The sequence below is a fragment of the Anolis carolinensis genome, unplaced genomic scaffold, assembly GCF_035594765.1.
Source record: "Anolis carolinensis isolate JA03-04 unplaced genomic scaffold, rAnoCar3.1.pri scaffold_7, whole genome shotgun sequence".
In the NCBI taxonomy this organism is placed as follows: domain Eukaryota; kingdom Metazoa; phylum Chordata; class Lepidosauria; order Squamata; family Dactyloidae; genus Anolis; species Anolis carolinensis.
The window spans coordinates 28,829,931-28,842,628 of record NW_026943818.1 but is presented as its reverse complement, the minus strand read 5'-3'; the positions used below and the strand labels follow the sequence as shown (position 1 = coordinate 28,842,628).

Sequence of the window (12,698 nt, the reverse complement as noted above, 5' to 3'; positions counted from 1 at the left end):
CTTGGACTAGTAACTCTATTATTATTATTATTATTATTATTATTATTATTATTATTATCATCAATCATTCCAACCCATTCTGTCAAGCAGGAAGATAGAATTACTATATTATTATTATTATTATTATTATTATTATTATTATTATTATTATTATTATTATTATTATATTGGGTCCGACTCCCATCTGCCAAGCAGGAAGATAGAATTACTATATTATAATAATAATAATAATAATAATAATAATAATAATAATAATAATAATAATTATTATTATTATTATTATATTGGGTCCGACTCCCATCTGCCAAGCAGGAAGATAGAATTACTATATTATTATTATTATTATTATTATTATTATTATTATTATTATTATTATTATTATCAATCATTCCAACCCATTCTGTCAAGCAGGAAGATAGAATTACTATATTATTATTATTATTATTATTATTATTATTATTATTATTATATTGGGTCCGACTCCCATCTGCCAAGCAGGAAGATAGAATTACTATATTATTATTATTATTATTATTATTATTATTATTATTATTATTATTATTATTATTATTATTATCAATCATTCCAACCCATTCTGTCAAGCAGGAAGATAGAATTACTATATTATTATTATTATTATTGTTATCATTGTTATTATTATTATTGGGTCTAACCCCCTTCTGTCAAGCGGAAAGATAGAATTACTATATTATTGTTGTTATTGTTGTTGTTGTTGGGTCCAACTCCCTTCTGCCAAGCAGGAAGATAGAATTACTATATTATAATTATCATTATTATTATTATTATTATTATTATTATTATTGGGTCTAACCCCCTTCTGCCAAGCGGGAAGATAGAATTACTATATTATTATTATTATTATTATCATCATTCAATCCAACACTCTTCTGTCAAGCAGGAAGATAGAATTACTATTTTATTGTTGTTGTTGTTGTTATGGTCATTGTTATTGTTTTATTATTATTATTATTATTATTATTATTATTATTATTATTATTATTATTATTATTATTGGGTCCAACTCCATTCTGCCAAGCAGGAAGATAGAACTACTATATTATTATTATTACTATTTTATTATTTTATTATTATTGGGTCCAATTCCATTCTGCCAAGCACGAAGATAGAACTACTATATTATTATTATTATTATTATTATTATTATTATTATTATTATTATTATTATTATTATTATTATTGGGTCCAACCCCCTTCTGCCAAGCAAGAAAATAGAATTACTATATTATTATTATTATTATTATTATTATTATTATTATTATTATTCCTACTTGGACTAATAACTCATTATTATTATTATTATTATTATTATTATTATTATTATTATTATTATTATTACATTCAGTCCAACACTTTTCTGGCAAGCAGGAAGATAGAATTACTATATTATTGTTGTTGTTGTTATGGTCATTGTTATTGTTTTATTATATTATTATTATTATTATTATTATTATTATTATTATTATTATTATTATTATTGGGTCCAACTCCATTCTGCCAAGCAGGAAGATAGAATTACTATATTATTATTATTGTTGTTGTTGTGATGGTCATTGTTATTGTTTTATTATTATTATTATTATTATTATTATTATTATTATTATTATTATTATTATTATTGGGTCCAACTCCCTTCTGCCAAGCAGGAAGATAGAATTGCCATATTATTATTTTATTATTATTGGGTCTGACTCCCTTCTGCCAAGCAGGAAGATAGAATTACTATATTATTATTGTTGTTGTTGTTATGGTCATTGTTATATTATTATTATTATTATTATTATTATTATTATTATTATTATTACTATTACTCCTGTTATTATTATTGGGTCCAACTCCATTCTGCCAAGCAGGAAGATAGAATTACTATCTTATTGTTGTTGTTGTTATGGTCATTGTTATATTATTATTATTATTATTACTATTACTCCTGTTATTATTATTGGGTCCAACTCCATTCTGCCAAGCAGGAAGATAGAATTACTATCTTATTGTTGTTGTTGTTATGGTCATTGTTATTGTTATATTATTATTATTATTATTATTATTATTATTATTATTATTATTGTGTCCAACTCCATTCTGCCAAGCAGGAAGATAGAATTACTATATTATTGTTGTTGTTATTGTTAATGGTCATTGTTATTGTTATATTATTATTATTATTATTATTATTATTATTATTATTATTATTATTATTGGGTCTAACTCCATTCTGCCAAGCAGGAAGATAGAATTACTATCTTATTGTTGTTGTTGTTATGGTCATTGTTATTGTTATATTATGTTTTGTTGTGCCAGCTGTCAGCACTGGTTTGTAGTGCGGTTTTCTTGTACTGTTTTTTTTTTTTTGTCAGCTCTAGTTTGTCGTGCAGTTTTCTTGTACTGGTTTTTTTTTTTTGTCAGCTCTAGTTTGTAGTGCAGTTTTCTTGTACTGGTTTTTTTGGTCAGCTCTAGTTTGTAGTGCGGTTTTCTTGTACTGGTTTTTGTCAGCTCTAGTTTGTAGTGCGGTTTTCTTGTACTGGTTTTTTGTCAGCTCTAGTTTGTAGTGCGGTTTTCTTGTACTGGTTTTTTTGTCTACTGTGCTTTGAGGAGTTTCTGATTTTTGATTTCAATCATTATTATTGTTGTTGTTGTTGTTATTAATATTGGATCTGACTCCCTTCTGCCAAGCAGGAAAATAGCATTACTATGTTGTTGTTTTTGTTGTTGTTCAGCCCAACCATGTCGGGCATCCTGGGCAAGATGCGGAAGCTGGGCAGCTCGGAGCTGGAGGAGTCGGACAGGGCAGCGGAGGAGCTTTCCATGCAATGTTTGGTTGTGCCAGCTGTCAGCACTAGTTTGTAGTGCGGTTTTCTTGTACTGGTTTTTTGTCTGCTGTGCTTTGAGGAGTTTCTGATTTTTGACTTCAATCATTATTATTATTATTATTATTGTTATTATTAATATTGGATCTGACTGGGCAGCTCGGAGCTGGAGGAGTCGGACGGGGCAGTGGAGGAGCTTTCCATGCAATGTTTGGTTGTGCCAGCTGTCAGCTCTAGTTTGTAGTACGATTTTCTTGTACTGGTTTTTTGTCAGCTCTAGTTTGTAGTGCAGTTTTCTTGTACTGGTTTTTGTCAGCTCTAGTTTGTAGTGCGGTTTTCTTGTACTGGTTTTTTGTCTGGTGTGCTTTGAGGAGTTTCTGATTTTTGACATCAATCATTATTATTATTGTTATTGTTATTATTAATATTGGATCTGACTCCCTTCTGCCAAGCAGGAAAATAGCATTACTATGTTGTTTTTGTTGTTGTTCAGCCCAACCATGTCGGGCATCCTGGGCAAGATGCGGAAGCTGGGCAGCTCGGAGCTGGAGGAGTCGGACAGGGCAGCGGAGGAGCTTTCCATGTAATGTTTGGTTGTGCCAGCTGTCAGCACTAGTTTGTAGTGCAGTTTTCTTGTAGTGTTTTTTTTTTTGTCAGCTCTAGTTTGTAGTGCGGTTTTCTTGTACTGGTTTTTTGTCAGCTCTAGTTTGTAGTGCAGTTTTCTTGTACTGGTTTTTTGTCAGCTCTAGTTTGTAGTGCGGTTTTCTTGTACTGGTTTTTTGTCAGCTCTAGTTTGTAGTGCGGTTTTCTTGTACTGGTTTTTGTCAGCTCTAGTTTGTAGTGCGGTTTTCTTGTACTGGTTTTTTGTCAGCTCTAGTTTGTAGTGCGGTTTTCTTGTACTGGTTTTTTTGTCTGCTGTGCTTTGAGGAGTTTCTGATTTTTGATTTCAATCATTATTATTGTTGTTGTTGTTATTAATATTGGATCTGACTCCCTTCTGCCAAGCAGGAAAATAGCATTACTATGTTGTTGTTTTTGTTGTTGTTCAGCCCAACCATGTCGGGCATCCTGGGCAAGATGCGCAAGCTGGGCAGCTCGGAGCTGGAGGAGTCGGACAGGGCAGCGGAGGAGCTTTCCATGCAATGTTTGGTTGTGCCAGCTGTCAGCACTAGTTTGTAGTGCGGTTTTCTTGTACTGTTTTTGTCAGCTCTAGTTTGTAGTGCGGTTTTCTTGTACTGTGTTTTTTCTTGGTCAGCTCTAGTTTGTAGTGCGGTTTTCTTGTACTTTTTTTTGGTCAGCTCTAGTTTGTAGTGCTGTTTTCTTGTACTGTGTTTTTTTTGGTCAGCTCTAGTTTGTAGTGCGGTTTTCTTGTACTGTTTTTTTTTTTGTCAGCTCTAGTTTGTAGTGCGATTTTCTTGTACTGGTTTTTTGTCAGCTCTAGTTTGTAGTGCGGTTTTCTTGTACTGTTTTTTTGGTCAGCTCTAGTTTGTAGTGCGGTTTTCTTGTACTGGTTTTTTGTCTGCTGTGCTTTGAGGAGTTTCTGATTTTTGACTTCAATCATCATTATTATTATTATTATTGTTATTATTAATATTGGATCTGACTGGGCAGCTCGGAGCTGGAGGAGTCGGACGGGGCAGTGGAGGAGCTTTCCATGCAATGTTTGGTTGTGCCAGCTGTCAGCTCTAGTTTGTAGTGCGATTTTCTTGTACTGGTTTTTTGTCAGCTCTAGTTTGTAGTGCAGTTTTCTTGTACTGTTTTTTTTTTTGTCAGCTGTAGTTTGTAGTGCGGTTTTCTTGTACTAGTTTTTGTCAGCTCTAGTTTGTAGTGCGGTTTTCTTGTACTGGTTTTTTGTCAGCCCTAGTTTGTAGTGCGGTTTTCTTGTACTGTTTTTTTTTTTGTCAGCTCTAGTTTGTAGTGCGGTTTTCTTGTACTAGTTTTTGTCAGCTCTAGTTTGTAGTGCGGTTTTCTTGTACTGGTTTTTTGTCAGCTCTAGTTTGTAGTGCGGTTTTCTTGTACTGGTTTTTTTTTTGGTCAGCTCTAGTTTGTAGTGCGGTTTTCTTGTACTGGTTTTTTGTCAGCTCTAGTTTGTAGTGCGGTTTTCTTGTACTGTTTTTTTTTTTTGTCAGCTCTAGTTTGTAGTGCGGTTTTCTTGTACTGGTTTTTTGTCAGCTCTAGTTTGTAGTGCGGTTTTCTTGTACTGGTTTTTTTTGGTCAGCTCTAGTTTGTAGTGCGGTTTTCTTGTACTGTTTTTTTTTTTTGTCAGCTCTAGTTTGTAGTGCGGTTTTCTTGTACTGGTTTTTTTGTCTGCTGTGCTTTGAGGAGTTTCTGATTTTTGATTTCAATCATTATTATTATTATTATTGTTATTATTAATATTGGATAACATTACTATGTTATTGTTGTTGTTGTTCAGTCCAACCATGTCGGGCATCCTGGGCAAGATGCGCAAGCTGGGCAGCTCGGAGCTGGAGGAGTCGGACGGGGGGGCGGAGGAGGCGGCCACGGACGGGGAGGACTCGGCCTCGGGGACCCCCAACAGCACCCTGCGGGCGGCCAAGCACGGCGGAGGCCTCTTTGCCCGGCGGGCCCGCTTCGGCATCGGGGACGGGGACATGGCCCCCATGGACTCCTTCTTCCAGGTGGACCAGCTGGTCTCCAGCCCCGTCCTCAAGTTCAGCCTCAGCCTGGAGCGCGGGAAGTGCGGGAACCACTGCTCCAAGTGAGTCCACGCTCAGGGGAGTGCTCCTCCCGGAAGTGGGGGAACAAGGGAAGGAGTGTTGTTATTGTGAATGGCTAATAGAGATAGTTAGCGAGCATGTGCTAAAAACCCTTGACTATAAAATATCCCCGGCAGAGAGAGAGAAATATATAATAATAATAATAATAATAATTATTTATAATTTATAATATATAATATATTGTATACTAGCTGTGCCCAGCCATGTGTTGCTGTGGCAAAGTGGTGATGGTATTGGTTAAAAGTTGTTGTGGAATTTTTATTTGACGTTATTTGTATTTTTTAAATTAATTTTATTGTAACTTATCTTTTTTATTTATTATATTTTATTATTATCTTGTATTATTTTTAGTTATTTTCTGTTATTATAGTATTTTATTGTATTAATTTTTTAGTGTTTTTAATTATTTTTTTTGTATTGTTTGTATTTGTTTTATTTTTTATTCTTTTTTTAACACTGGGCTGAGTGGGTTGCTAGGAGACCAAGTGGGCGGAGCTTAGCCTTCTAAGTGGCAGCAATTGGATAAAAACAATTATTGCTCTCTCTAAGTAGGACTTTATTTTTCTTCTCTTTTTGTTGTATCAACCTAGAGGCGTGGATGATGGGTTGTGTTGTCAAATTTCGAGGTTGGGGGGCCTGTAGTTTTGTTGTTTTGTGGGTCACCGTGATGCCATCACTCTTTTATATATATAGATGGATAAAAGCAATTATTCCTCTCTCTCTAATTAGGACTTTATTTTTCTTTTCTTTCTGTTGTATCAACCTAGAGGCGTGGATGAAGGGTTGTGTTGTCAAATTTCGAGGTTGGGGGGCCTGTAGTTTTGTTGTTTTGTGGGTCACCGTGATGCCATCACTCTTTTATATATATAGATTGTATATACATATAATATTGATAATAATAATATAATGGAATACAATATTATACTACTAATAATACAATATAATAATATTTACTATATATTATATATGAAATGTAATACAGTAGAGTCTCGCTTATCCACGCCTCGCTTATCCAAGCCTCTGGATTATCCAAGCCATTTTTTTCATTATACAGTAGAGTCTCACTTCTCCAATATGTTGTAATTACTGTATTTACAAATTTAGCACCAAAATTTCACGATATATCATGACTACAAAAATGTGTTGGATAATCCAGAATGTTGGATTAGCAAGTGTTGGATAAGTGAGACTCTACTGTACTACTTCTTCATTCCTTTCTGCACGCAGCTGGAAGTTTTTGTGGTGTCGTAAATTAGTTAAATTAGCCTCCCCGCATAAAGCGGGACCTACATTTCCTACTCGACCGATGGTAGTACTTCCTCATTCCTTTCCGCACGCTGCTGGAAGTTTTTATGGTGTTGTAAATTAGTTAAATTAGCCTCCCCGCATAAAGCGGGACCTACATTTCCTACTCGACCGATGGTAGTACTTCCTCATTCCTTTCCATACTCTTCTGGAAGTGTTTATGGTGTCGTAGATCAGTTAAATTAGCCTCCCCACACAAAGCGGTACCTACATTTCTTACTCGACACATGGTAGTACTTCCTCATTCCTTTCCGCACGCTGCTGGAAGGTTTTATGGTGTCGTAAATGAGTTAAATTAGCCTCCCCGCATAAAGCGGTACCTAAAATTCCTACTTCCTCATTCCTTTCCGTACTCTTCTGGAAGTTTTTATGGTGTCGTAAAATAGTTAAATTAGCCTCCCCACACAAAGCGGTACCTACATTTCTTACTCGACCGATGGTAGTACTTCCTCATTCCTTTCCGCACGCTGCTGGAAGTGTTTATGGTGTCGTAAATTAAGTTAAATTAGCCTCCCCACATAAAACGGTACCTACATTTCCTAGTCCGTAACTCGGAGCCCCGTTTTTGCTATTTCAGGCTCTTGTCCTCGGCGTCCATCGGCGTGCGGGCCGAGAAGGCCTTCAAGATCTACAGCCGGCGGCGGCTCTTTGACGCGGTGGCCCAGGGCGACCCCAGCGACTTGGACGACCTCTTCCTCTATCTGATGGAGACCATGAAGAACCTGACCGACGACGAGTTCAAGGGTGAGTGCCAGCGGACCGAGCGAATTGCCTATGTTGGGCTTGGCACTTGTTTATTTTGTGTCCCACCTTGAGTGTTTTGTGAGCCGCCCCGAGTCCCTAAATTAATAATAATAATTATTATTATTATTATTATTATTATTATTATTATTATTATTATTATATTGGCTGTTGCAAATGTTTAACAACTATCTTAACTACAATGAGCCATAACCTGCTAACAATTGGTTTACCATCACTATCGAGTCTGCTGGGGTTTCTACCCGCAGCATTAAGTCATCGATGTATGCACATAATAACAACAACAATAATAATCATAATAGATGTAAATATAATATTAAAATAATGTAATATATTAATATAATAATAATAATCTGACCCAATATAATAATAGTAATAATAATAGATGCAAATATAATATTAAAACAATAATAATAATAATGCAAAATATTATTATTATATTGGCTGTCTTTCTGTTGCAAATGTTTAACAACGATCTTGGTCCTGACAATGAGCCGTAACCTGCTAACAATTGTTTTACCATCACTATCGAGTCTGCTGGGGTTTCTACCCGCATCATTAAGTCATCAATGTATGCACATAATAACAAATAATAATAATGCACATTATATTATTCTTCTATATCTCTCTGTTAACCAAATGATGACATACTGCTTGTTACTACTATTACTATTATTAATTATTATTATATTACTATTATTATTATTATTATTATTATTATTATATTTTCCAACTGTTGTACTGGAACAACGATTGTTTAGTTTAACAGTTTTGACAATTCTTTGTTAGAGCATTTCCAATGTCAGTTGCTTCTAACCTAGCGATTTTGCTAATGCTTTTTCGCTTTTGCTTTTTGGTGTGTTTCTTTGCCAAGTACTTTTGCATTTTTATATCGCCATTTGTTCAGATTTATTTATTTTTATTTTTTATATAAATATGGACACTTTAGCTTTGTTTTTTTGTCTCTCTCCCTTTTTGATCCTTTTTGAATCGCAGTTTTCCTACTTTCTATACAATCAAATGTTCTCACTCTTTTGATGTTAATCTACTCTATCTTATAAGGTAAAACCTCAATAAAAATATATTTTAAAAAATAAAATAATAATAATAATAATATATGTAAATATAATATAAATATTGGTAGCGGGATATAAGTAAAGTTTTATTATTATTATATTGGCTGTCTGGATATAAATATTGGTGGCGGGATATAAGTAAAGTTTTATTATTATTATATTGGCTGTCTGGATATAAATATTGGTGGCGGGATATAAGTAAAGTTTTATTATTATTATATTGGCTGTCTGGATATAAATATTGGTGACGGGATATAAGTAAAGTTTTATTATTATTATATTGGCTGTCTGGATATAAATATTGGTGGCGGGATATAAGTAAAGTTTTATTATTATTATATTGGCTGTCTGGATATAAATATTGGTGGCGGGATATAAGTAAAGTTTTATTATTATATTGGCTGTCTGGATATAAATATTGGTGACGGAATATAAGTAAAGTTTTATTATTATTATATTGGCTGTCTGGATATAAATATTGGTGGCGGGATATAAGTAAAGTTTTATTATTATTATATTGGCTGTCTGGATATAAATATTGGTGGCGGGATATAAATAAAGTTTTATTATTATTATTATATTGGCTGTCTGGATATAAATATTGGTGGTGGGATATAAATAAAGTTTTATTATTATTATTATATTGGCTGTCTGGATATAAATATTGGTAGTGGGATATAAAGAATTATTATTATTATTATTATTACTATTATATTGGGTATCTTTCTGTTGCAAATGTTTAACAATGATCTTAGTTTTTTTCTTTGTTGACATTAAGTCCTGATCTTGAGCCGTAACCTGCTAATACAGTAGAGTCTCACTTATCCAAGCTTCTGGATTATCCAAGCCATTTTTGTAGTCAATGTTTTCAATATAGTGTGATACTTTGGTGCTAAATTCGTAAATACAGTAATTTACAACATAACATTACTGTGTATTGAACTACTTTTTCTGTCAAATTTGTTGTATAACATGATGTTCTGGTGCTTAATTTGTAATCATAATTTAAATTTAATTTAATTTAAAATCATAACCTAATTTGAGGTTCAATAGGCTTTTCCTTAATCCCTCCTTATTAGCCAAGATATTTGCTTATCCAAGCTTCTGCTGTCCCGTTTAGCTTGGATAAGTGAGACTCAACTGTAATTGCTTCACCATCATTATTGAGTCTGCTGGGGGTTTCTACCCGCAGCATTAAGTCGTCGACGTATAGGATTCTTTCCCAGTTGATATTATCGAGTGCTTTCTCTGCATCTACAAATATCAACGCAGCCCGTTTCCCATTATGTTTCTCCCAATATTCCAACGCAGTTAATTCTACTCTTATATTTAATTTGTTAATTCCCCAATTTTGGGAAAAAGGAACAAATCCCCAATGTGACTTGGAATTATTTGCTCTCCCCGGGGGCGTTTCCTAGAACCGGATACCGGGAAGACCTGCCTGCTGAAGGCCATGCTCAACCTCCACAACGGCTGGAACGACACCATCCCGCTCTTGCTGGACATCGCCAAGAAGACGGACAACCTGAAGGAGTTTGTGAACGCCGAGTACACCGACGGCTACTACAAGGGTGAGGAACGGGACGGCGACGCAAAGCCTGGCAGATGGGACCCTCTTGCTCAAGTTTCCTTTCCACTTGGAGAATGTGTATGATTTTCCAAGTGGTTTCGAAGCTCAGGTCTCGTCCTCCGTGACGTTTGCCCCTGTCTCCAGGTCAGACCGCCCTCCACATCGCCATCGAGAGGCGCAACTACTACCTGGTGGAGCTGCTGCTCAAGAACGGGGCGGACGTCCACGCCCGAGCCCACGGGGAGTTCTTCCAGAACATCAAGGGCCGGCCGGGGTTCTATTTCGGTAAGCTCCGCATCCGTTCGACGCCAGTCGGTCGTCCCTGTGACTCATCCAGAAAGATGGGGGGAAACACCCCTCTTTTTATAGTTGTTTGTCATTAAGTCAACATGGAAATTATGTTTTTATTTGGGTGATTCCTGCTTTCCTATCATTTACATTTATGTACTTTACTGCTTATTGCAGATTAGGCTTGTGCATGGATGCGTTTTTCACTGTTTTCTTCAGTTTGGCCAGGGTCATTTGTTTATCTCCACCCAGTCCATTACTGGTGACAGATGCTGGTTTAGGGTCAGGACAGCGTCCTTTGCTTTTGGTGGAAAGGGGGGAGTAGCAGAGTTGGGTGTCACCTGCATATCCGTGTCACCGTCCTCCAAACTCCACATGACTACTCCCGCTGGTTTCACGTATGAAAGGAGGGAGTAGTAGAGTTGGGTGTATGAGAGGGTAGTAGAGTTGAGTGTCACCTGCATATATGTGTCATCGTCCTCCGAAATTTCTGGGTGACCTCTCCCACTGGTTTCACGTATGAAAGGAGTGAGTAGTAGAGTTGGGTGTATGAAAGGAGAGAGTAGTAGAGTTGGGTGTATGAAAGGAGAGAGTAGTAGAGTTGGGTGACACCTGCATATCCGTGTCACCGTCCTCCATACCCCCGGATGACCTCTCCCGCTGGTTTCATGGATGAAAGGAGGGAGTAGTAGAGTTGGGTGTATGAAAGGAGAGAGTAGTAGAGTTGGGTGTATGAAAGGAGAGAGTAGTAGAGTTGGGTGACACCTGCATATCCGTGTCACCGTCCTCCATACCCCCGGATGACCTCTCCCGCTGGCTTCATGGATGAAAGGAGGGAGTAGTAGAGTTGGGTGTATGAAAGGAGAGAGTAGCGGGGTTGAGTGTCACCTGCATATATGTGTCACCATCCTCCGAAATTTCCGGGTAACCTCTCCCACTGGTTTCATGTATGAAAGGAGGGAGTAGCGGGGTCGGGTGTCACCTGCATATCCGTGTCACCGTCCTCCAAACTCCAGATGACCACTCCCGTTGGTTTCACGTATGAAAGGAGAGAGTAGTAGAGTTGGGTATCATCTGCATATACATGCCACTGTCCTCCGAAATTTCTGTGTGACCTCTCCCACTGGTTTCACCTAAGAAAGGAAGGAGTAGTAGAGTTGGGTGACACCTGCATATCCATGTCACCGTCCTCCAATCTCCAGATGACCACTCCCGCTGGTTTCATGTATGAAAGGAGGGAGTAGTGGGGTTTCACGTATGGTTGTCTGACTTGTGTGTGGTGATGTCTTGCGCAGGCGAGCTCCCGCTCTCCTTGGCCGCCTGCACCAACCAGCTCAACATCGCCAAGTACCTCCTGGAGAACCCTTTCCAGCCGGCCGACATCGCCGCCCAGGACTCCATGGGCAACACGGTCCTCCACGCCTTGGTGGAGATCGCCGACAAGACCGAGGACAACACCAAGTTCGTCACCAACGTCTACAACGAGATCCTCGTCCTGGGCGCCCGCATCAACCCCACCCTCAAGCTGGAGGAGATCCCCAACCGCAGGGGACTCACCCCGCTGACGCTGGCAGCCAAGGCCGGGAAGATCCAGGTAATCCGTCTCCGGGGTTTCCCGAGTCCGGGAGCGTGTAAACATCCTTCGCTATTTTTGTGTATTCGAAGAGGGTTGTTATGTGGGGAAAAGATGTGCCAGCAGTTCTTTTCTACTACGTGACTGTTGATCTCTAAACCAGCTGGAGCAGGGGTCCCCAAACTAAGGCCCGGGGGCCGGATGCGGCCCATTGAAGCTATTTATCCGGCCCCCACGGCACAAGGGCAGAAGGGGGTTGGGATAAATGACCCAAGGGGTCTCTTCTTCTCTTACAACCATTATTATTATTATTATTATTATTATTATTATTATTATTATTATTATTATTATTATTCAGGCTGGGTGGACATCTGTCAGGGGTGCTTTGGTTGTGCTTTTGGTGCACAAAGGCAGGAGGGGGTTGGACTAAATGGCCCAAGGGGTCTCTTCCAACCCTCCTTATTATTATTATTATTATTATTATTATTAATAGTAACATTGAGGCTGGATGGCCATCTGTCAGGGTGCTTTGCTTGT

The 12,698-nt window shown here is 37.4% G+C and overlaps 1 protein-coding gene across 3 annotated transcripts in view; it reads left to right on the top strand.

Annotated features, from left to right (window-relative positions):
• Positions 1 to 12,698, top strand: part of LOC100560102 (tax1-binding protein 3) — a 121,556-nt gene that overhangs the window by 69,376 nt on the left and 39,482 nt on the right. For all 3 annotated transcript variants that reach the window (XM_062959601.1, XM_062959603.1, XM_062959604.1), the window contains 5 exons: positions 5,263 to 5,568; positions 7,470 to 7,636; positions 10,149 to 10,301; positions 10,445 to 10,585; positions 11,884 to 12,182. In XM_062959601.1, the coding sequence (XP_062815671.1) occupies positions 5,263 to 5,568; positions 7,470 to 7,636; positions 10,149 to 10,301; positions 10,445 to 10,585; positions 11,884 to 12,182 (1,066 nt within the window). The remainder of the gene's footprint in view (positions 1 to 5,262; positions 5,569 to 7,469; positions 7,637 to 10,148; positions 10,302 to 10,444; positions 10,586 to 11,883; positions 12,183 to 12,698) is intronic.